General features: G+C 44.1%; 1 protein-coding gene across 5 annotated transcripts in view; it reads left to right on the forward strand.

Moving 5' to 3' along the window:
* The window catches only part of VPS8 (VPS8 subunit of CORVET complex), a 231,790-nt gene that overhangs the window by 198,999 nt on the left and 6,918 nt on the right, over window positions 1-25,873 (forward strand). For all 5 annotated transcript variants that reach the window (XM_007052610.4, XM_037909562.2, XM_043523177.1 and 2 more), the window contains 2 exons: window positions 5,999-6,168; window positions 10,957-11,125. In XM_007052610.4, coding sequence (XP_007052672.2) covers window positions 5,999-6,168; window positions 10,957-11,125 — 339 coding nt within the window. The remainder of the gene's footprint in view (window positions 1-5,998; window positions 6,169-10,956; window positions 11,126-25,873) is intronic.

Consider the following 25,873-nt stretch of genomic DNA (forward strand, 5'->3'; position numbering starts at 1 on the left):
GGTTAGCACAGAGGAGTCCACAAGCCAAGAAATAAACCTAATCATGTCTTTTGAAACATTCCTAATCTACTTACACATTTGGGAGTTCCAAATAAGTAATTCTAGGTATGATCTGATTATTTTTGCTCATACTGAGCTTAAAGCTTCTTATAGCATAACTGCTCCTTGTTCCCCTCTTTCCCAGAGAACACAACAGAGAGACAAAGGGAAGTTTTTTCCCCATTTAAAAAAGTTCTAGCCCTCCCATTGGCTCTTTTGGTCAGGTGCCCACTCCCTTCCTTTTACCTATGGGCTTGTTAACCCTTTACAGGTAAAGCAAGTAGAGGACAGCTACTAAGAGGAATTTTATAGCTAACTGGCTGGTTGGGTGCCCATAAAAGGGAGCTACCCCCCTCCCCTTCATTTATCACAACATGTCTTAACCACACTTCAGCATATTATTGTGGAAGCAGCCATAGATCAGATTGTGTTCTAAAATTTACTTAAAATGAGTGTTGAATTTCAGTGTTCATTTTTATGCCCTTCGAATTTCTATGTAGCTTTAGTATGATTTCTTTTAATACTTTTTAATACATGTTTTGAAATTGGCTCATGTTGAAATTTGTTCGTGGGAGTCTGACTCTTCTTTGTCAACTGATACCTTTACCTTTCTATTCCATACCTTCTGCCATCCAGACAAAAAATCTCATCCTGTCTTTGACGACATCTTGTGGATATTCCAGCTGTCAACTGAAATTTAGCATACCCAGATGGAGCTTCAGATCTTCCCCCAAAGCCTGTCCTTCTCCCCCTTTCATTAGTATGTTGGCCTGTACCACCACTCTACAGATCTTTCAAGCCTCTAACCTTGGATTCATTTTAAGAAAATAGAGAAATTACTTTTTGTTTAAAGATGGTTAAAAAGTCTTGCTTCCATGAAAGCCATTGCTGCAGTTGCCTGCAGTGCATTCTCACACTCGTAGAATCCTGTAGTCTTTAGCCATATCCCCAAAGGCCACATGAATAGCTAATGGGGCAAAAAGTTTTGGTGTGTTCCAGTATCTTCCTGTATTGCCAAACCAAAGGGTTAAAAAATCGATTGAGTCAAGCCCCTAAAACTCATGAGATTGGCTTAATTTTAACAGAGTTAAATTGAGTTCTCTCTTTGCCTTTTGAATTCACTTGGGTCATATTTTCACAATCTGAAACTGAGGCCCAAAATCTTCCTTTTTACTTTCATTTACACACACACACACCCAAAAAAATCTCACATAATCACTTGACTCTGGGAGCTGGGGTTTAAGAAGAACACCGAATATTGAAAGGCTGGCAGTAAATTCAATAGTTGGCAACCACAGTCTTGCTACTTCTGTGCCACAGCAAACAGCTCTTCATAGCAGCTCTGCTTTGAGCTCAAAGATTTAGGCCCCAGACCCCTGGGGTTGGTTGGCAGTCTTGCTCCATTGCACTCCTCCCATCCACACCAGCTTTCTATACATGGACCCCAGGGTTAGTGGTGCAACTGGAACCCTGCAACTTGGTGGAAACAAGGTCCACTACCCCAAAATGATGGCATACTGCCTCTTCCCCCACTCTTCATCAAAGGTCACTGCAGGTGCCTTGTTACCTGAGGTGCGTAATGAGTCAGATGTCTGCAGAGAATGGAATGGTGTGCAGCATGGATGTGATAAGGACTGTGGGGTATGTGGCCAGAAGAGATCCACCATGCACCTGTGAACAGCTGGTTCCTCAAACTCATCCCCCATACCAGTTACTCAGATTCACTACACTTATCTTAGTGCCAGTAACCCCCGCTCCAGAAACTGTCCCCTTGGGTGCTCATCTGCCTGGAGATACTCAGGTTCCTCACTGAAATGCTGATCTTATTACAGTCCACAGGCCTCTCCTGACTTTCTGCGAAGATTATGTCTGGGAAGAGCCTTCACAGATGGCTCAAGTTCCCTTCTTGCTTCCTCCCTCCTGCTGTGATTCCACTGGCTCTGGGGAAAAGCAGTGGACTCAAGTGATACTTCTGTACTGATCATCTGGCCTCTCCTCCCAGAGGAAAAAAGGGCTTCCAAAAGAGACATGCCTTGAAGGGCACTTCCTCCTCCAGGGAAGGAAAGCCCCAGTTCCCTTTTGTGCACCTCTGTAGGCAATTCAGACAGTGGAGCCAAGTGTGTTTGCTACAGACAGGCATAGCTAGTGATCAGTGACTTCATCAGGTGCTGATAATCAAGCAGGTTTACTGTTTTACAGGAATATTGAATACTGATAACTGGGGAGATTTACTGCACTATGCAGACCTGTCCAGGAAGGATCCTTTTTAAAAGAGAAGAATCTTCTCTTTCTTTCCCTTCCCTTTTCATGTTTCCTAGGAAACAGAGCTGATCCTCAGTGGCAGATGCCTTCTGACATCACTTAGCAACATCTGCCACAGGCCGTACAGTGTCTAAAACAGACTGTCCCCTTTGTTTCAGCAACTTCTGCTGCTTTTTATGAGCTGCCCTGTGCCTCTCCCAGTGTATCCTTTCAGGAGCTAATGTCCTTGAATAATCCTGAAGGGGGAAATGAGGAATGATAAGACCGTGCAGAGGTGATATAAATTTGCACAAAGCACTCTCCTTTCTTAGTAGGGTGCTTATCTTTCATACTTGTCAAGCTGTTGCCAGATGAAGGAAGAGTGACCAACTGATGGTCCAGTTCTGTCATTCAGGTGCTATCAGTTTGGGAAGTAAATTCCTACATCCATTTTAGGCTTTTTTGCCCAGTTTCAGGGAGGGAGACTCCTATTTAGGTCTCCTTTCAAAATCAACTCTATGGCAAATGGAGGAAAGACCTCACTTGTAATGTTTAGTTTTGATAAGTCCAATTAGGGAAGATGACACATACATGTTACCTGGAATGCCTTCACCTTTTTACAACAGTTGAGTTCCTCTTTCAAGTGCTCACACATCCTTTTCACTCTGCAAGATCTCCTCATGGTGTTTGGGCTGGTCTTGGATAGAGCACATTATAGAGTGAATGTGCTACGATGTCTCAGCCTTTTCCTGAGTCCATTCTGTTTTGACTTGGCAGAAATATGTTTGTCTTTGATCCCTTCTGGGTGTGTGACAAACATTCCATGGCTCACAGGGCAGTCTGTGACAGCACAGATACTGGATGTTTCCTCCTCACTCACTGATGGGCAGGACAACCATCAGTCATAATCCAGGATTTTCCCTCTTTGATTCCTGGAAGTGACTTCTGCAGCTGTATCTGGCTGCCATTTTGTGTCTCAGTCAGAGAATGTGAAAGCAAAAAAGACAAGTTCCTCAAATGATCCTCTTCCTGTAATGCCTCCCCACTATCTCACTGGAGCAAGGCTGGGGCTGACAAAGGAGAGAATATCGCCTGACCTATTGGAGAGTCTAGCTAAGGCAGCAGCTGAGTCAGTCTCTGGGGCTGTGAAAGACAAGTAGATTACCTAGCTCCCTCTAAGGGGGCAGAAGCTCACCTGTGGAGGAGAGAGGTTCTTCCCAGAGAAGATTTACAGGAAAGGATGCTTCTGGACAAACACTGAAAAGACATTGATGGGCCAGGTCTCAAACTTCAATCATTTTGATGTTGCCTCATCAAACCTAGGTTTACGGTAACTTTTCAGTTCCTTTTAACTTAGGGATCAATATCAACAATCAGCCACAGGAAATGACAGGAAAGACTATTTTCATAGTCTTTTTTTTTCTTATTTGGAGGAACTGCCTCACTGAGGCAAGCAGCATGTGACCTGCCATGCATATGCTGGCCTTGGAAATGTTTCATTCCTGCAGCATGCTCTCGGGCTAGGCTGAGCCTTTCCCTTTAAGGACAGTTCATTCTGTTTGCTCACCCATTGCATTTTGAATTATGCTAATCAGATATTTGGCAGACTGTATTACTGTGCAAGTCTTCCTTGTGCATTTAAGTATGCATTTATCTATCCAGTCCTTGAGAGCCATAACAGCATGTGCAAACATGACTGGCCTCAGGGGAGAATGGTCACAGTACTCCAAGGGTTGCATAGGTCTTGTTCCATTTTCAAAGTGTTCGGTGTATGTCACCATGCCTCACAGTGTGTCACAGCTGAGGATGCCAAATTCAGGACACACTGCTGAGAAATAGGGCAGACCCACCCAAACTGGTGGTTATTCTATCATTAGGTTATACCAAGACAGTAACCAAAGAAAACTTCTGTCTCATCACACTGGTTAACAAGAAGCCAAAAATGCAGTCTCCGTAGGCAATCCAGCCCTTGTCTCACCACCCAGACACTGGACTTTATGATGAGTGGTTACTGAAAACCAATTAAATCAATTATAGGGTCTTTCTAATCCCAAGAGATCAGCCACTTAGCCACATAAATATGTAACTCAGATCTTACCTAATAATCACACTGATGCCAATCCTTTAATAACTAAAAACTAAATGTTTAATAATGAAAAGAATAAGAGAGTTAATAGTGGTTAATAGATCATATACATACAAATAATTGCAAGGTCCTTATATCAGGTTTGTAGCAGTGATGGAATAGACTGCTGTCTTATAAAGTGTCTCTGGTAACTTCCAAAAGATGGGAAGGTCTTCAGTCCATAGTTCAAAATGCTCCTTTTAATTGTAAATCCACCGCCCAGAGAATCAGGGCAGGAAAGAGACAAAATGGAGGTATCTCAGGGGCCTTTTTTATATCCTTTGCTATGTGCCTGGAAATTTACTGTCTCAAACAAAGCTCACAGCCTCTGTGCAGTGTTACCGGCCCAAGAGGGAATCCAGAGTCACATGAGATATCACATGTCCTTATATGGCTTGATGACTCTCAGGGGCAGTCCTTGCCCATATTCTTGCTGTGCATATTCTTGTGGTGTCCACAGGAAAGCTTACTGGGTGGGAGGAGTTTCCTCCATGGCCCATTGTTAGAGTTAAGTGTCCTTAATGGGCCATCAATACACAACTGTCTAGCCTTGATGTAAGTCTTATCTGGTGGGTATTACTCAGGAATACAACACATGTATAAGATACAAGTCCATGGCCAATATTCATAACTTTAGATACAAAGATATTACATGGATTCAACCAGGATATTCATATTTAGCAAAACTTAACTTTTCCATTGACACCTTACATGACCTACTTGTACCAGATTTGTTGCAATTGTATAAGAGTGGTAATATCAATTATATAAATGGTCAGATTCAATCATGTGGGATTACAGTGTAATAATAAAACTCCCCTAGGGATAATGGACATGATAAAGCTCCTATGCCAGTGATGGGTGCTTTGAACTTATATTAGAGAAAAATACTATTGATTTCCTCCTTACAATGCTGTGGATCTAAAAAACTACACAGAATATTTGTAGGTGTTTAGGCCTTTAACAGTTTCATTTCTTTTTTAGTGGGCTTCTGTGTATATTCTATTAACACAAACAGGAGAGCAAAGTGTGCAACAGCCTAGGAAACAAATTCCTAACAGTGAAATGCCTCTGATTTTTAATTCCATTTTAAAAGTGTACAAATCAAAAAGACAGAATTGTCAGTATTATGGCACACTGGAATTCTCTGCATTTTTTACTCTTAAAGTGTATAGCATATTTGAGTTTACTGCTCCCACTTCACCCTTATATTCCCTATAATTCTCATAAAATGGTGGATGTTAGGAATTCCCTCTGAAAAAATGTACTGCGTAAAGATGGAGAACAAGAAAGGAAGCCTGGAGTATGCAAAATCACAGAATGTGTCAGTTCCATTGGGACTTGAACAAAACCACTGAAAGACAGATTGTAAATGAATGATTTGAATAGATAAAAGCAAAAAGTTATGGTCTCTGTTAACAGATGTGGGGAGATAAAGGGGTACTGTATTTTCTGGGTAGCAGGTACAGAGTGTATAAGGAGAGGCTACCGTTTTACTTTTAGTAATTTCATAAATTTCTTGCTATGATAAATTACTACATATAGAATTTCTGCAGAGTAGTGACAAAATGACAAAATTGTCTTCCTGCACAGACTCTTCTAGAGACAACTACTAACCTCCTGAACCACGATCTCCACTGGTCCTTGTGTAACTTGAGAGCCTCCATCACCAGAGGGCTTAACCCAAAGCAGGATTACTGCTGTATCTGTCTGCAGCAATACAAGAGAAGGCAAGAGATGGCTGATGAAATCATTGTCTTCAGGTAAAGCTAGAGATATGTGCATGTTCATATTTTATACATAGGGATGGAAACACTACCTTGGTGAAATAGGAACTGCCGTAAGCCTTTATCCAACTTTCAAACCAAATCTTTGTTTTAGAAGTTCAAAAGATTCAGGTAACTGTACAGATACCCTGAGTATTACTATTTGTTTGAGTGTTGAGGCTTGCTACAAAGGCACCCATGCTAGGTCTTCCTTCTTGCTGTAGTGGAGCTGTTGCCATCACAGTATCTTTGTGCCTTAAGTATGTAAGGAGATCATAGGGTGCTTTATTATTATTTGGCTAGCAACGTGCGTTTTGGCATTTTTTGCGGCACATCCCTGATTGATAAGCCTAGACCTTTCTATGAAAGGAATTGATAAAGGAAAAAAACCTAGTCATTTCCCATAACTGGAGTTCACATCTTTATTTTATTTAGATTTTACATTGCACCTGTCACCAATTCCTCTTGATGCATACAAAATCCCAAAATAAGTGAAACCTGTCTAAAGGGTCATTTAAGAAGTTTCCTGTGTGGGCCAGCAGACTGAGAGAGAGCTGGAGGTGCCAGAAAAGGGTCTCCACAGTGGGCTATGGAGAGAGGCTTAGCAGAACTGGGGAGCATTTACCCCAGGAGGGACCATAGGGAAGAGCCAGGTTACTGTGACTGGGGATTAAGGGCTTGACTACACAAACATTTAGTTCACAGCAAGCTGGGCTGCAGTCTGCCCCATACTAGCCTGCTGTAGCCTAAGGTCTACACCACAGGCACTGTAACAGCGCCATAGTGCAGACACTTCTTACACTGACAGAAGGGGTTTTTCCATTGATGTAGGTAATCCAGCTCCACAAGCAGTAGTAGCTAGGTCAACAAAGAATTTTTCTGTTGACCTAGCCACATCTGGAACTGGTTGTTAGGTCAGCTTAATTGCAGTGATCAGGGGTCTGAATTTGTCACACCCTGGAGTGATCTAAATTTTAAGTGTAGAACAGGGCTAACCTCTCTGTTTGGACCCCACAGTCACAGTTTGTTATCAGTGAGGCCATAGAATAATACCTAGCTCTTATATATTGTGCTTTTCATCGGTAGATCTCAAAGTGCTTCACAAAGGAGGTCAGTATCATTATCCCCACTGTACAGATGGGTAAACTGAAGCACAGATGAAGTGACTCACCCAAGGTCCCCCGCTGGCCAGTGGCAAAGCTGGGAATTGAACCTAGGTCTCCTGAGTCCCAGTCCAGTACCTGGTCACCAAGCCACACTGCCTCTGTGAGCAGTTCTGTCCACTAAGGGGTTCTTCCACCTTCCTCTGAAGCAGCTGGTTCTTTCTGCTGTCAGACAGGATACTTATGTTAGTGGACACTTGCTTCAGTCTGGGATGTCTGTTCCTGTGGAATGTGTCCCAAGTGCATGAGGGAAGGAAAACCCACTTTAAGGACTATTGTAGAGTAATTGTCAAAGAAAAGAATTATGAGGTAAGTAAATCTATCCAATTCTTCCCTGGATTGAGTCATAGAGTATAGAGTCATAGAGTATCAGGGTTGGAAGGGACCTCAGGAGGTCATCTAGTCCAACCCCCTGCTCAAAGCAGGACCAATCCCCAATTAAATCATCCCAGCCAGGGCTTTGTCAAGCCTGACCTTAAAAACTTCTAAGGAAGGAGATTCTACCACCTCCCTAGGTAACACATTCCAGTGTTTCACCACCCTCTTGGTGAAAAAGTTTTTCCTAATATCCAACCTAAACCTCCCCCACTGCAACTTGAGACCATTACTCCTTGTCCTGTCCTCTTCTACCACTGAGAATAGTCTAGAACCATCCTCTCTGGAACCACTTCTCAGGTAGTTGAAAGTAGCTGTCAAATCCCCCCTCATTCTTCTCTTCTGTAGACTAAACAATCCCAGTTCCCTCAGCCTCTCTTCATAAGTCATGTGTTCCAGACCCCTAATCATTTTTGTTGCCCTTCGCTGGACTCTCTCCAATTTATCCACATCCTTCTTGTAGTGTGGGGCCCAAAACTGGACACAGTACTCCAGATGAGGCCTCACCAGTGTCGAATAGAGGGGAACGATCACGTCCCTCGATCTGCTCGCTATGCCCCTACTTATACATCCCAAAATGCCATTGGCCTTCTTGGCAACAAGGGCACACTGCTGACTCATATCCAGCTTCTCGTCCACTGTCACCCCTAGGTCCTTTTCCGCAGAACTGCTGCCTAGCCATTCGGTCCCTAGTCTGTAGCGGTGCATTGGGTTCTTCTGTCCTAAGTGCAGGACCCTGCACTTATCCTTATTGAACCTCATCAGATTTCTTTTGGCCCAATCCTCCAATTTGTCTAGGTCCCTCTGTATCCTATCCCTGCCCTCCAGCGTATCTACCACTCCTCCTAGTTTCGTATCATCCGCAAATTTGCTGAGGGTGCAATCCACACCATCCTCCAGATCATTTATGAAGATATTGAACAAAACCGGCCCCAGGACCGACCCCTGGGGCACTCCACTTGACACCGGCTGCCAACTAGACGTGGAGCCATTGATCACTACCCGTTGAGCCCGACAATCTAGCCAGCTTTCTACCCACCTTATAGTGCATTCATCCAGCCCATACTTCTTTAACTTGCTGACAAGAATACTGTGGGAGACCGTGTCAAAAGCTTTGCTAAAGTCAAGAAACAATACATCCACTGCTTTCCCTTCATCCACAGAACCAGTAATCTCATCATAGAAGGCGATTAGATTAGTCAGGCATGACCTTCCCTTGGTGAATCCATGCTGACTGTTCCTGATCACTTTCCTCTCCTCTAAGTGCTTCAGGATTGATTCTTTGAGGACCTGCTCCATGATTTTTCCAGGGACTGAGGTGAGGCTGACTGGCCTGTAGTTCCCAGGATCCTCCTTCTTCCCTTTTTTAAAGATGGGCACTACATTAGCCTTTTTCCAGTCGTCCGGGACTTCCCCCGTTCGCCACGAGTTTTCAAAGATAATGGCCAATGGCTCTGCAATCACAGCCGCCAATTCCTTTATCACTCTCGGATGCAACTCGTCCGGCCCCATGGACTTGTGCACGTCCAGCTTTTCTAAATAGTCCCTCTTTCTCCACTGAGGGCTGGCCATCTACTCCCCATGCTGTGATGTCCAGCGCAGCAGTCTGACAGCTGACCTTGTTCGTGAAGACAGAGGCAAAAAAAGCATTGAGTACATTAACTTTTTCCACATCCTCTGTCACTAGGTTGCCTCCCTCATTCAGTAAGGGGCCCACACTTTCCTTGGCTTTCTTCTTGTTGCCAACATACCTGAAGAAACCCTTCTTGTTACTCTTGACATCTCTTGCTAGCTGCAGCTCCAGGTGCGATTTGGCCCTCCTGATTTCATTCCTACATGCCCGAGCAATATTTTTATACTCATCCCTGGTCATATGTCCAACCTTCCACTTCTTGTAAGCTTCTTTTTTATGTTTAAAATCCGCTAGGATTTCACCGTTAAGCCAAGCTGGTCGCCTGCCATATTTACTATTCTTTCGACTCATCGGGATGGTTTGTCCCTGTAACCTCAACAGGGATTCCTTGAAATACAGCCAGCTCTCCTGGACTCCTTTCCCCTTCATATTAGTCCCCCAGGGGATCCTACCCATCCGTTCCCTGAGGGAGTCGAAGTCTGCTTTCCTGAAGTCCAGGGTCCGTATCCTGCTGCTTACCTTTCTTCCCTGCGTCAGGATCCTGAACTCAACCAACTCATGGTCACTGCCCCCCAGATTCCCATCCACTTTTGCTTCTCCCACTAATTCTTCCTTGTTTGTGAGCAGCAGGTCAAGAAAAGCTCCCCCCCTAGTTGGCTCCTCTAGCACTTGCACCAGGAAATTGTCTCCTACGCTTTCCAAAAACTTCCTGGATTGTCTATGCACCGCTGTATTGCTCTCCCAGCAGATATCAGAAAAATTAAAGTCACCCATGAGAACCAGGGCGTGCGATCTAGTAGCTTCTTCGAGTCTCAGCCAGCTAGCCCTCTTCTACATCCCAGTCTTCACTGGGGAGTTGTTCTACTGCACCAGCAGGGTTGGAAGAGATGCAGATGTAGACCTGGATGTCTTCCTGCTGAGAACACTGTGAACTATAATGCCTCACTCCTGCTCCCAGCTGCAGATGAAACAAGATGGGTAACGACCTTAGAGGATAGCATTGGGCTGTTGCACATTTCTGCCCCAAGAGCTCTCTCACAGAAAGGAACTGAGCTATTTGAGTGACATTATCAGCCACTGCTTGGTTCCTCCCTGAGGTCAACAATGGCTCAGGATCAGGGTCTGAGGGTAGCTGAACTTCAACAGACACGAGGAGGCAATTGTTCAGCATCTGAAGGCTATTTACCTGTAACTGTTCTCATAATATATTGCCACCACAATTTCACACTCACTATCTCCCATCTTTGAAATTCTTGCTTCTGAACAGGCCATCATGAAATGAAGGGGCCTGGTCTGTATGTGCAAAGCATTATGGATGTGATCTCTGTCAGAAGATGTGATTCTTTTGTGGCTCTCTTTGCTTTTAGTGACTCTGGGTTTGTACAACCCTTGATCCAAGGGTGTGAAAATGTGGAGGCATTTATATACTGGGAACTATTGTTGTAGGTAAGCAGCTGTTTTTCTTAATTGAAAATCAACAGGAAAATCTCCCCTTTCAGTAGCATGACATTATTGTACTTAGCCTTAAGACTTTTTAGTTTTAGTATTATTTAGTATATTAATATTATCACATTTTAGAAGTTTATAGTGAAGTTTCTTCTCTTGTTTTTACAGTTGTGGCCATTTGTACCACTCACTCTGTCTGCTGAGTAAAGAGTGTGGCATAGAAACCAAGGGACAGATGAGATGGACTTGCTATAAATGCAACTCAAGTAACAAAGGGGGAAAACTAAGTGAGAATTTCTCAGAGCTCAAAAAAGGGAATGGTGCATCTTTGACACAGGTAAGATTCATGGGAGGGTTCGTCCCTGAGTGCTAACATGTTGAACTTTCCTTGCTGTGTCTAGATTATTAGTGAATTTCATCTCATTTTTGTAGCCTATCTTCATTTACAGAGATGAGCCCTATAAGAAAGGAGGCTGAGCTCCCACAGAGTGACATCCTGGTGGATGCATTTACCGTTTCATCTGCTATGTGGGGGCCTGGAACAGGCCTTTGGGGGCAGTTTTTTAGATTAATGTTAACAGTGTTTTGTATAGGCTCATTAGCAGACCTGCTGTAGGTCTGGTAGATATTGGAGAGTCTTTGATCCATCCTTCCCAGGAGACAGGATCTGCTGTCTACCTCCTGCACCCTACTCTAAACTGAGCCTGACCATTTCTCTGTGGTGGGAAATTTTAAGAAAGTCTAGATGATGGTAGTGGCACCAAACTCATAATAGTAGGAAATTACTGATGATTGGCTATAATACATCACCACTGTCATTTTGCATCGAGCCAATAAGAAAATCTACATCTGGTGCAAGTCTTTTTCAACCTAATGCAGCCAGAAATAAACTGTGAACATGCAAACTCCTACTTTCTCCTGGGGTTGATACCACAAATTGCAAGTAAAAATAAATAATGGATGGCTTGCCAAGATGTCTCCTCTGAATTATGCATCTCAGGGAGCAGAGTTCTGCCTTTGAATGTTACAGAGAAGGTGGAGATTTGGACTTTTCCCTAAATACATCTAGATATTTTGTGCATTTGCTTTGAAAATAAAACATCCTACCACATACACAAACCATTAGTGCATTTTCTCTTCTGAAAGCAAAGTAAATCAGTGACTGAGTACATTGTGATGGTGTTTTGATCAAATTCTTTTCTAGCAGATTACTTCACCGTCTGCCAAATCAATTCTGATCAAGGGATAGCTAACAGCATTAGTCATCTTCCATCAGCTTTTGTGGGGGTGGGGGTGGGGGGGGAGGTTTCTTGCTAGAAGGCAAACTTTTAAGAGGGAATCTCTGAGGAATACATACAGCACAGTGCAGCTTCAGCGGTCATACTGTATTAGCCCTTTAAATGGGAACAGAAAATCTTCCCTAGCCTTGAGAGTAGATTAATTTTGTGGCCCAAACATCATCTTTACAAATTTTATCAAATGAAAAGTGTGCAGCTTCTGTGTAGTATGTATTGTGGAAGAGCAGTAGAGAATCCATAATTAAGGCTGTCTCGGCTTCTATTGCAAGCCATATGTTATAGCTCTCTAATTTTTGATTGAAGCCAAGATATTAATTTGAAATTTTGAGTGGTTAAGAGAGGCTATATTACTATTTTCTATTATTTTCAAAATTAGAAGATTAAAAATGTACTTAGATTAATTGCTATAACTCAAGTTACTGAGGTTACATTTTATATCAATATCTCATGAATTTTGACTACCAATTTCTCAGAAAATGATTAGTTTAACAAAAAGCTCAGTGTCACCCATCTATACTGGTCTGTAGGCACTCAAGCAAAGGCTACTCTTTTGTGGGGTGTGTGTGGAGAAACTGCTATTTAATATCTTCATCGTTATGCAATCGGTCTGTTAGTGGAAAAAGAAACAAATCCCAAGAGAGCAGTTGGCTGAGAGATGGGACAGGGCTGAGCTGGGAAAAGGGGAAAAGCTCAATGAGTCAGGTGGAGGGTGTGAAGAGCTGTTTGGCACTGCAGGAGCAGCAGGTAGGAAAGCGCTTCACATTTCCCTGCTTTCTTGAGCCCGTGGTCTTTGAGGAAGTGCCCTTTAGCTCTTCTCTCCTCCTACAAGAGCTAGCTCTGGCTTATCAGAGCCCCAAGAGCCCCTCTTGTTCTCACCCCCTGACTGCTCTTCATGTCCCCAGCCTCTTCACTCAAGTTTATAATGTTTATCATTTAAATGCATAACAAACGTTTAAATTGTGGCACTTCAATATTTTAACCATGTACAATTTTAATATTTTTATTTACAAAATATATTAAAACTGCATTTACATCTAAACAATAAAATTGCCAATATAAATGCTCTAGGTGCCCTAAACAAACTTAGAATCATAACAATGACCACTCAGCAGCAGTAAATTATGTAACAAATTAACTCAGCTGGCCATCAGTCAAAGCAACAGAAAAGCCCCTTTCACCCACCTTTAAAACATTGGTAAACTTCAATGGGGCATGGGAGGGGTGGCTTGAAGAGTGTCCAGGGGATGGGAGAAGGGAGGTGTTTGCAGCACAGGTTACCTAGAACACAGAGCCAGAATTGCCAAAGGGGCACGGGGGGAGGAGGCCTGCTGTCCCTGCATGTGCTGGGTTGCAGCATACTGGAAACCTAGCAGCAGCTTCAGGTAAACTTTAAAAATATAGGTTCTTCTTCAAGTAGTGTCCCTATGGTTGCTGCACCCTAGATACGCTTGCGCCAGCTGCGTCTTCGATCGGAGATTTCTCATAGCAGTGTCTGTTCGGCCCGCACATGCGTGTTCCTCAGTCTCATGCCCCATGCCATTGCTATACAGCACTGCATGAGCTAATGGTCCTCAGTTCCTTCTCAGCCACCCTGGCTTGAAATAGCTTTAGCTCGTTGTCCGAGTTGAGTTTTGCCTCAGCTGTTCTTTTTGTAGTTAGTGTATTATAGTAGTTAGTTGCATTAGGTTTTTTGGTTTTTTTTCAATATATATATAAAAGCTAGCCCCCCAACCCCCCACTCCCCCCCAGAGGTTTTGCCCTCTCTGTGGGTTTGCCCTGTTCTCCCAGATTCAAGTATTCCCTGTTGTGCCAGGAGGCAATCCCAGTGAGCAATAGACACTCACGCTGCATCCATTGCCTTGGGGAATCTCATAAATCCCCAAAGTGCAACTTCTTTCTGACGTTAAAATCTAGAGCCAGAAAAAACAGCGAGATAAAACTTTGACTCCTTATGCTGGATAGCTCACTGCCAGGCCAGGCCCTCCCCCTGTATGCCAGAAGAGACAGCTGATTTACTCAGAGACTATCTCTGAGCCACATTCCTCGAGGGCATCTAGGAGGAAGACCCAAGATTCCTCTAATAAGTATTCCAAAGACCATGCCCCAAGTTCTCCAAGTAGGGAATTTACCTCAAAGAAGTCGAAGGCATCAGCTTCCCTGGTTCCCATCAGTCTTAGACATGATACCCACAAAGCTGCTGGTTCCTCAGGTATCGAGCTTGTCTAATCAAAGAGACCCTAAAATATCAGGCTCCAAAAGACCACTGGTACCAACAGGAGACTATGGCGGCAAAAGCTCTACTGCAGTACCAAAAAAGACCACTCAGGCTCTGTCCCAGTTCCCCCAGATCATTCAAAACTAGTGTAGCGTTGACTCCTTCGGCTACTGTTACTTCAGCTCAAGCTCTGGACGTGGTACCAAAAACGCTCTCTGTACCACAAGAATTCAGGTTTCCCCGAGACCATGCGATGTCTGAGACCCACTGATTCACCATTGCTTGGCTCAGATCTCTCCCCAGTACCAAGGGCCTCCAGATCTCCGGACAGCTGTTTGATACCGATGGCAGTACCTCAAGCTCCTTCTGCTGGCCCAGCATTACCGAGTGACTTAGAAGAGGAGGATTCTGATGAAGATTTTGCCTCAGCCTCCTAATTATCAGTGCAAGGCTCTCCACTTCGCCCCTTGAACGTTTGTTTCTGAAATCCCCGAGGAGCCTGAGCTCACTAGTGACAGATGTCTACAGGTTCCATCCTGCTGGGGTGCCACCCATGATATATGCGCCACCCCCCTGGCTGTACTGGGACCCCTGGATAGCATATTGCTATCGATTCTCTAGGGCTTCAAGCTCTCCCCTTCATAGAGATAGTCAACCCTCCCCAGCCTCCCTTTCCAGGAGACCAGAGCCTCAGGAAGAGATGTTTGAGGAACAGGATGTTTGAGGGCTGACAAGGAGGTCTCTCCAACTGTGAACATCTCTTTCATCCCCGGATGAAGCTGTCATGCCACTTCCACCATCCCTGGCTGACAATTTTATGCAGTTTCAGGATCTCCTCAAGAAAGGTCATGGATTCTTTACAGATTTCTCTCGAGGAAATTGAAAAACCGCATGATAAGCTGCCCGACATCCTCCATACAGCCTCCTCTGTACATGTTGCCCTGCCAGTCAACAAGGAACTCCTGGATCCTGCAAATGTCATCCGGCATACTCCCGCCTCAGCTCCTGCCACTATATGCCTTAAAGGAGTCAGAATTTTTATTTTCTCACCCATCTCCTAGCTCCTTGGTGGGCAAGTTGGTTAATGAATGTGGAAGGCAAAGGCAGACCCATGCTAAATCTACACCCTATGATAAAAATCATGAGCATCTCGACCTCCTTGATAGAAAATCTTATTCTTCAGCTTCTTTACAGTATAGAATCACCAACTACCAGGTCTTAATGCCGAAGTACAACCACACAAATTACACCAAGCTGAACTCCTTTATTGAACATCTACTGACAGAACACAGAGAGCAGTTCCAAGAAATTATTGCAAAAGACCAACTGCTCGCCAAGACATCTCTGCAGGCTTCTTCTCCCAATGCTGATGATGCTGCCGCTTGTTTGATTTTTACAGCAGTAGGTATTATAGCAGCAGGAGGGCCTCTTGGCTTTAACTCTCAGGATTCCCAAAGGGGATCCAGAATACAATAGAAGACCTCCATTTTGACTGCACTAAGTTGTTTGCTGGAAACACAGATGAATCTTTGCATATGTTAAAAGATTCCAAGGCCACTTTACAATCTCTGGGGTTGCAGCTCAGGCCCCTGCAGGCGTGGCTTGCGTCTGTGTATCACTCGGGCCGCGACAGTCTGGACATGGTGCTGACCGTTCTGGGATATACCCTCGATTCCCTACAATGGTGGCTGGACCCCCGGATGGAAAGCGCTGGGGTACCGTTCCACCCCTCCAGCCCACTCTGACTTTCGTAACGGATGCGTCGGCGCTCGGCTGGGGAGAGCATCTCGGGAGCATGACGATTCAGGGCCTATGGCAAGTAGAGGAACTGGCTCTGCATATCAACATCAAATTGCCCAGGGCAATCCGTCTCGCTTGCCAGGCATTCCTGTCCCGCTTGCAGGGCCACTGTGTAGCGGTACCGACGGACAATACCGTGGCCATGTTTTACATAAACAAGCAAGGCGGAGCCTGGTCGTCTCCTTTCTGCCAGGAAGCTCTCCTCCTATGGGAATTTTGTTTAGCCCACTCCATCCTTCTCCAAGCCTCATACCTGCCGGGTGTTCAGAACGTACTGGCGGACAGCTTGAGCCAGCGGTTCCTCACACATGAATGGTCTATTCGGCCGGACATCATCCACTCCATCTTCCGCAGCTAGGGGTTTTCCCGAATCGACCTGTTCGCCACGTTGGCCAACAGGAAGTGCCCAACCTTTTGCTCTTTCTGGGCTCACAGCCCGGGCTCGATTGCGGATCCCATGGTCCGGTCAACTACTGTATGCCTTTCCGCCATTTCCTCTCATCCACAAGGTGCTTCTCAAGGTCTGCAGGGACAAGGCAGACGTCATCCTGGTGGCCCTACTTTGGCCTTGCAAGTCCTGGTACCCCACCCTCATGGACCTATTGATCTGGTCACCAATTCGTCTACCTCTCACTTCCGACCTCATCTTGCAGAATTATGGTCGCCTCTTCCACCCAGACCTTCAGTCACTTCACCTCATGGCCTGGAGGATCCGTGGTTGAACCAAGCAGAGCTCGCCTCTTCGGACCCGGTGAGGCAGGTGCTCCTGGAAAGCCGCAAGCCTTCTACCAGAACCACTTACAAAGCTAAGTGGAAAAGGTTTTCTATATGGTGTGCCCAGTGGCAGGTATTCCCACTCCAGGCTTCAATCCCGTGCATCCTGGACTGTTTGGTATACCTGAAAGATCAGCTCCTGGCATTCAGTTCTCTTAAGGTTCACCTCGTGGCTATTTCGGCATTTCACCCGGGCGTTTCCGGGCGCTCAGTGTTTGCACACCATATCATGGGACATTTCCTAAAAGGACTAGAAAAGATCCATCCCCCAATGAAGCCCCCTGTCCCTGCCTGGGACCTCAGTTTAGTCCTATCTCATCTCATGGGTCCTCCCTTTGAGCCACTAGCTTCATGCTTGCTCCTCTACCTCTCCTGGAAGGTTACCTTCCTAGTGGCCATCACTTCAGCACGACGCATTTCTGAACTACGAGCCCTCACATGTGAGCCCCCGTATGCCATCTTTCATATGGACAAGGTGCAGGTTAGGCCTCACCTGGCCTTCCTACCAAAAGTTGTGTCCCGTTTCCATGTCAGCCAGGATATTTTCCTGCCGGTTTTCTATCCAAAGCCGCACGCCAACCTCCATGAGCAGCAGCTACATTTGCTGGACGTTAGAAGGGCACTCACCTTCTACATAGACCAAACGAAGCCGTTCCGCAAAAGAACCCAATTGTTTGTCACTCTAGCGGAGCAGACGAAAGGTTTGCCAGTCTCTTCCCAGCGGATTTCCTCCTGGATCACGGTTGTATTCGTACTTGTTATGACTTAGCGACGGTCTCTCCACCTGTTGTCACGGCTCACTCCCCGAGGGCTCTGGCCTCGTCAGCAGCCTTCCTGGCACACGTACCCCTCCAGGAAATCTGCAGGGCTGCCACATGGGCTTCGGTGCACACCTTCGTGTCGCACTACGCCATCGTCCACCAATCACGTGACAATACGGCCTTCGGCAGGGCAATTCTCCAGTCTGCAATTCCTTGACTCCTACCCCACCTCCGAGGTAAGGCTTGGGAGTCACCTAACTGGAATTGATATGAGCAAGCATTCAATGAAGAAGAAACGGTTACTTACCTTTCTGTAACTGTTGTTCTTCGAGATGCGTTGCTTATATCTATTCTATCCCCCCCTCCCGCCCCTCACCATCCCCTCTGTCGGAATAGCTGGCAAGAAGGAACTGAAGGGGGGTCGGGCCGGCAGGGTCATATATAGAGCACCATATCGGTGCCACTCCAAGGGGTTCCACAGCCAGCCCAATGGGTAGCTGCTAGGGAAAAGTTTCCGACATCCGTGCATGCGGCGCGCACGCACACACCTAACTGGAATAGAGATGAGCAACACCTCTCGAAGAACAACAGTTACAAAAACGTGAGTAACTGTTCCTTTTAAAATGTCTGACTTTGCAAGATGCTGTTTAACAGGCTCCTTAGCCGCTGTTGAAAGATAAAGTATTTCAGCATCAATACATAACATTGTTAAATGAGCCAGCTTGGTTCCAGATGCAGAACAGAAATATTTATTGAATTAATGCCTTTTCTACTTCAATTTTGCCATCATCAGGTAATAATTTGATTTATACCTCTGCTATGATTCCTTTCATTCCTGATGCATTTAAAAATGTTATCTAATTGTCCTTGTTGAAATTTATTATTATTATTAATAACAATATTTTATTTTGTTATTTATTACCTTATTAATACAGGGTAGCACCACACATTAATTTCACCATAAATTCTTTTTTTAAATCCAGTAGATCAATGGTATCTATACCATTGTTCTAAACATGTGCAAAAGCCTACTGATGAGTAATTACTGCACCCAAACAGTAAGAAAACATTCATAAATATTTGATTAAGGTACTTAAAAAAGGGCTAAAATCAGGGGTGCTTCGACATATGTTGGTCAGCTCCAGTTTGGTCAGGCAGGAGGTATTAGCAATGAACCTTTTAGGACAGGTTTCAAAGTAGCAGCCATGTTAGTCTGTATTTGCAAAAAGAAAAGGAGTACTTGTGGCACCTTAAATTGGTTAGTCTCTAAGGTGCAACTAGTACTCCTAACCTTTTAAGAGTTCACCCTTTTATAGCCTTAACAAACAAATGATGTCATCACCTGTTGCTAACTTAACTAAAAAATGGTTTTTGGCTGGTTTTGAGGTCACTATGAGTTCAGCACACACACTTCCTTATTATTAACAATCTCTGATCATTGGAGCACTATCCTTTATCTTTAACCCTTTATCTTAAACTTAAACTGCAAAACACAGATTTTTCTACATTCCTACAGTCCTTACCCCTATTTGCTATGGATATTTTGTTTTAATGTTCAGTGCTTTACCACTACTATCTCATTAATCCTGCAGAGCCCAGACAGTCTTATCTTTTGACACAGCAAAAGATGTAAACTGGTATATCCTGACCGTATCTGAGAGAGCATTTGGCTAACTGCCAAAGACACCAGCGTTTTCTGGCTTTCTGATAATTGAAGCATTTTAGATGTTTAAGATGTAGTCATTTTTTCTCATGGCCTTCACAATTTCCGACAGTATCTGCAGTAAAAATAGGTAGGTTTGAGATTACAGAGCAGAAATAACAAATCTTTGTCTCCGTTGTCTAAATGGCAGGTTTCTATGTGAAAAGTAGTGTGGCTAAAAATATGGTCACTTTCTCTGCCTCTGCCTTGGTGTCCTCTAAGACTTCTAAAAGGACAAAAGAAAAGAATGAAGGACACAATCAAGCGGAGCTCTGAGTTTTTAGTTGCAGGAAGTGGAGCAGTTCTACGCAAAATGTTTTTCTGTCTTTGCAAATACCAAGGAAAGACCCTAACTTGTACAAGCCCAGATAAGTTTACTACTTCTCTGTTCACTTACAAACACCAACACTCTTCTACTCACTTTACCTTGCTGGGAAAAAAGAGCAGAGTCACAGTTTGTCATGGGATACAAGTTGTCAGCAGTAATATATTTAAAATAGGCTTGCTTCTGGGGGTCCCATGAGATCAAGAGGGTTACCTCATAGGTCTTCATTAGGCTGAGGATAAAGGTCTCATCACTCCATGTGACCATAGGGCTTGTCATGTTGTGGTGTGCTTGAGGCATGCATATGTATTGTGACATCCTAACATCTTTTTGTTGTGTTGTGACACCTATAATTCAGTGCATGTTACACATTCCCCCCTAGTGGCTGATCCACAGAACTTTGAGTCTCCAGCTTAGTGTGTCTTCTGAATTTCCAGCTAGAATCCTTAGCCTTTTGATCAAGTGGTGGTGGCTCATGCTTTTATCACTGAAAGCTCCAGATTAAAAACCCAAGTGGCAGCCCAAGTCGCATTGGCTACAGTCAGACCCAATATGTGAATGTGTCTCACTAAGCCTCCACACCCTGTCTTCTGTTGTTGCAGCTGGAGCATGTGTCTATCCCATGACAATCACACACAAATGGGGAACTTCTAAACATTAAGTTCTTGAGGTTTCATGGGCACATTAGCATCTCTTACTGAAAAGATGCTTTCCATGCCATCCTAGTGATCATGGGCAAACCAGTAGCCTACCCTGTCCAGCTTTGGGCTTTCAGTTTGTTCCTCATCTCCTGGGAGCACTATGGAAGCAGCATGCCCAGCTTCTGGAGGAGAGTTCATTGACTTAATTTTTATCACCAACATTCTCATCCCTTCCCTTAATCCTCTCCTTAACCTCTCATTCTTCTGGCTCTGCCCCTCACAATACAAGCATGCTTTAGACCAGCATTTCTCAAATGCGGCCACCAGGGCTTTTCTTGCAGCCACAGCCTGCTGAACAGTGATGGGGGAAGGGGGTAAAGCAGTGGCCCCTCCCCGAGGTTGCCAGCAGGGGTTGCGTCCTACCCCCTTCTGGAGAGAAACGTGCTGGAGGAGCAGGTTGCCAGTGAGTTCCCCACCTTCCTTTATGTTCCTTCCATCCCTCCCTCCCCTGCTCCCATATCCATTCTCCCCATTGCCTCTGACCCCCACTGCCTCCCTACCCACCTCTCCATCCAGGGCTTAATTGTCCCTGGGCTTGTCAGGGCTGAATAAGTCTGCTGCTGTGAAAAGTGGTATTTTTATGTTTGTTAATACCACTTTTCACACCAGCAGACTTACTAGCTAGCAAGTCTTAAAAAAAGCAACCATAAACAACAATAAAAAAGACAAGACAAGCACCTTATTTATGTTTCTGTTCCGTTTAGGTCCAGTAAAGAATAGAGACAAGTGTACATTATTTTTATTAAAAGCGGCAAAGAGTCCTGTGGCACCTTATAGACTAACAGACTTATTGGAGCATAAGCTTTTGTGGGTGAATACCCACTTCGTCGGATGCATGTAGCAGAAATTTGCAGAGGCAGGTATAAATATGCATGCAAGCAAGAATCAGGCTAGGGATAACAAGGTATTTTTATTGTTGTCTGCAAAAAATCCCAGCATAAATAAATTGGAATGATTTTGACATGTATATGTGCATATTTATTTCTTTGTCTTTCCTAAACTTAATTACAATTTTAACTAAAATTCCTAACAGCAGCCACCAGCAAGGGTTGGTGGCTGCACTCTGAGGTCACCAAAAAATTTGTCATGAGAATCCCTGCTTTAGACTCCCATCTCAAAAAAAAAAAAAAAAAAAAAAAAAAAAAACCACCAACCCCCACCCTTGCCCCTATTTGCCTCTCCAACTATCGCCTCCCTCCCTTTTCCCTTTCATCTCTAGGCTCATTGAACATGCTGTTCACAATCACTGTCTGGAGTTCCTCTCTTCCAATTCCATCCTAGACTCTCATTACTCCAACTTCTGCCTCTTGCACTCCACTGAAATTGGTCTTGTCAATGTCTTGACCTCTTCTTAGCCAAAGCGCAGACTCACTACTCCATCCTCATCGACCTGTCAGCTGCCTCTGATACCATTAATCATGCTTTTCTTGAAGTCTTGTCCTTCCTTGGCTTCACCCTCTGCCATCACCTAGTTATCCTCCTACCTCTCTAATTACCCCTTCAGCATGTCCCTCAGAGGCTCCTCCTTATCCACCGATCAGCTTTCTGTGGGGTTTGCAGAGGGCTCTGGCCTGGGTCCCCTCTCTTTTTCCTATGCACCTTATCTCTGGTTAATCTCATCCACAAACATACATTCAACTACCATCTCTTTGCTGATTATTCACAGATCTATCTCTCTACTCCACACCTGTTTCCTTCTCTCCAAACTAAACTAAAATCTCAGCCTCTCGTGTCTCTGATATCTGGTGAATGTCTTGCCATCAGTGCAAGGTCACTGGCTAAAACAGAGCTCCTAATCTCTTTCCCCAAGTCCTCAGTGCTACCTCCTTTTTCTATCACTGCGGACAACACCACCATCCTGCCTGTCACTCAAGCCTGTAACTTGGGTGTTATCTTTGACTCACACCGCTCTCTACATCCTCACATCCAGGCTGTCTAATCTTTTCTAATTTCTGCATAACATGTCTAAGATGCGGCCTTTTCTATGCATCCACACTGCTAAAACGCTCATCCAGCTCTCATCATCTCACATCTCTGTTACTGCAACATCCTTCTCTATGCCCTTGACAAATGCCATCTTGTCCTGCACATATCCTGAAGAAGAGGTCTATGTAGCTCGAAAGTTTGGTTGAGCAGAAGTTGTACCCATAAAAGATATTACCTCACCCACCTTGTCTCTCTAATATCCTGGGACCAACATGGCTACAGCAACACTGCAAACTGCTCAGATCCATGCAGAATGTTGCTGTAAAGATCATTTTCCTAAGTTGTCACTGTGATCATGTCACTGTTTTTGCATCCCTCCACTGGTGCTCCCCCTTCTCTCTACTGCATCAAATACTGCTTGTATTCACTTTCAAGGTCCTTCCTGTTCAACGCCACCCTAACTACCATTTCTTATTTACTATCAAGATATTGACACTTACCTCCAACTGGCCAATGAAGTCAGCCTCCACTGCCCACTTGTTAATTTTCAAACAAGTAGCTGTGTGCTTTCTCCCATGCTGCCCCTCACGCTTGGGAGATGCTCCACGTAAACATCCACCAAGTTAGCTTGTTATCCTTCTTCAAATCTCTCCTCAGAACTCAAGTCCTTTACTGCAGAGCCCACAGAAAACTTGTCAATGGTTAAGTCACTGATGTGCAGAAACCAATGCCAATCATGCTGACTCCTTGTGCTCCTTATCTGTTTTTCGCCCAGTAGGTCTCTTTTGTCTGCAGTTTCTAGGTTGAAGAGGCTGTAACAATGTGCTTGTAGTTGGAGTCACCAAGCCCCTCTAATAGTTTGAAGGGGATGGAAAGAGGCCAGATCTCTCCAGCTGGGGATTCCCTCACCACAGGTAGGCAGAGAGCGCTTCATCTCTGGCTCCATGCTGCCCACATTTTGCAGCCCCGGGCATAGAAGTGCACTGCACTCCAGCAACTCTTAGCTGGGGCATGGTCCCTTGGGGGCTATCATCAGCCAACTGCTGTAATCTATATCAAGGCTATTGCAGCCTCAGCTCCAGAATCAGGGATTCTCAACCAGCTCCATTACAGCCTCCTGCCTCCCACCCCAGCAGAGGCAGGATACAGACCTGAAAGTGTAAGGATTCCAGGCTAGGGTGTGGTGGGGTTGTAGACCAAGGACTTAACCAGTCCTCGCCTCACCTCCCGCTTCTGATTATCATACACTCTGCTGTTCCTGAATGGACGGACTGACTGCCTCTGCAAGTGGCACTTTGGGAATAGCACGATACCCTTTGAAACACAGGTTAGTTGATATGGTGACAATCTTTGTGGAAGGTACGGCTCCTGGAAGAAGTACTTCTGTAGGTTAATAATCATGCCACAAGATCCAAGTACCCATACTTATAACTACTGTATGTTGCTGCTCTACTCTGGCTCTAGCTGGTGATGGGTTGTGCAGCTGTGGAATCAAGGATAATTGCAGGTTTAGCATAGTGGTGCTATGACTACTAGAGAAAAAACATACAAAAAACATACTACAGAAAATATCCTCGCCTTGATGGTGACCTGGGCACCATGATCAGAGTAGGAAATGGGGAGCCTGGAATTGAAAATGTGGCACAGAGAATTTGTTTTTCCTCCTTTTTGCAAAATCAACCAGACCTTTTAAACCCACCACTGACTCAACTAGCACTCTGTTCTGGATTGTTTCTAGGCTGCAAAACCCTTTCTGAATAGGAAAGTCTATGTTGTTGAGTTCTCATGGAGTTGCAAAGCGGGCAGTAATTGGCTGCCCAGCCAGCCCGAGGCATTTGAGGCAGAAACTACATTTCAGTGTGAAACTAGATGTTTAACCTCTGTGCACCAACACAGGTGTCAGACTTGCTAAGAGAGACTCCCTATCACAATGAAAAACATTCCTTTAGTTATATGGTTAAAAAAGGAAAAGGACCCACATCGCTTGTTTCCAAGACAACAGGAAAAGTTGCTTGCAATATTTCAACTCCTCAATCCTGAGAACAATCTGATAGTTACATACAGACAAGTGGAGAAATGGCAAACTGGATGCAGTTATGTTACATTTTCTTGTCTTTGAATGACTGAGAAGAGTAAATGATCAGCTTTCCTTGTTATCCTTTCTTTTCCTCTACAAGTGGCATAGGTAATTGGTAGGCTTGGCAGAATTCATTTTTTTTATAATTTTGAAGGATATTATTAGTTTTAAACATTTTTTCAGTTCTTATCAAATAAAATTTTCACACTTGTGCAAAATTATGGGTTTTAAATATTTTTTCTACTTTTATTGATTTAAATTTTCACAGTCCTGGGAAATTATGGCGGAGTGGTCAGATAATGGGAGGAGGTCAGACAATAATTATTTATTGACAGTAGATGTTGAAATTCAAAAAGCTAAAGCTTTATAACTGCTAATCAGAAGTTATCAACATCCCATCAAAATATACAAAGTAAATATCCTTAAATCAAACTCTCCTAAGTTCTCAAGCAGCATTTTTCTTTGTAAATTTCAGTTAAGGATGGAAATTGTGGTGAAATTGACATTTACTAATTAAAAATCTAATCCTTCCAAGCCTAGCCATTACTGACCAACTACTACATAATAGGTCTATCTAGAATAGATGCGTAAACCCTACTTTTTTTAGGATCTCTTTATTTCTAAATTTACCTTCATCAAAAAATATTCTGTAATGTGTGCAGCAAATTAAATCTATTGGTTCCTTGACCAACAGGTACTGACAGTAACATTTTACCGTGTAAATAGTTACATTTCAAACATGAAGGAAAAAGGAAATGAGTCAGGAATATTATATCATCAATTTCAGTTTGTCACCAAATTATAAAACGGCACTTTGGCATGAGTGATCTATTATAGGTCTTAATCTGCAGTGTTAGAATTCATCAAGGAACTGAATCAGCCTCTTGAAGGCAGGTTTGTTCAAAATTCAAACCTCTTCACTAGCTTAATGTGTTTCTTCAGACAGCAATACTATACATACAGGATTTCACATCTCTTTCAACCAGCAATTGCATTGTGCCTCTAGGCGGCAATTCATCCCCAGCCGTTCATCACAGAGCAAGTTGAAATGAATAAACTGTCTGAGTGCGATAGTGACAGCTCTTATGTACATACAGACATCCTGCCCTGTCCACTGCTTTGCTCGGAGCAGGTGTGGAGCAAAGTAAATATAAAAGCACACAATAACGAAACATAGTGGGACACAGGAGAACAGATGAAAGAGAAAAGGAAAATAAATCTTACAAAGGGCTCAGAAAACCAGTAAGAAGAGAAGATAGGAAAAGATTGTAAAAGAGACAAAAGGACACAGGGTAAAAGAAATGTAGACATTTATGATTATGATGGAGGCAGGTATTATGTAGTGTTCAGGATGCTGCCATGTTGGCACAAGTTATACAGTGGGTAATAGAATACTGTCAACAGTAGAGGGCATTATACTAACATAATACAACATTGCATTTCATCGCCTTGAAATGCCACAGCAGCTAGAGGCATCAGTCTGCATTCCCTATTAGCATCAGGAAT

This window comes from Chelonia mydas, chromosome 9, assembly GCF_015237465.2.
Source record: "Chelonia mydas isolate rCheMyd1 chromosome 9, rCheMyd1.pri.v2, whole genome shotgun sequence".
NCBI lineage: Eukaryota > Metazoa > Chordata > Testudines > Cheloniidae > Chelonia > Chelonia mydas.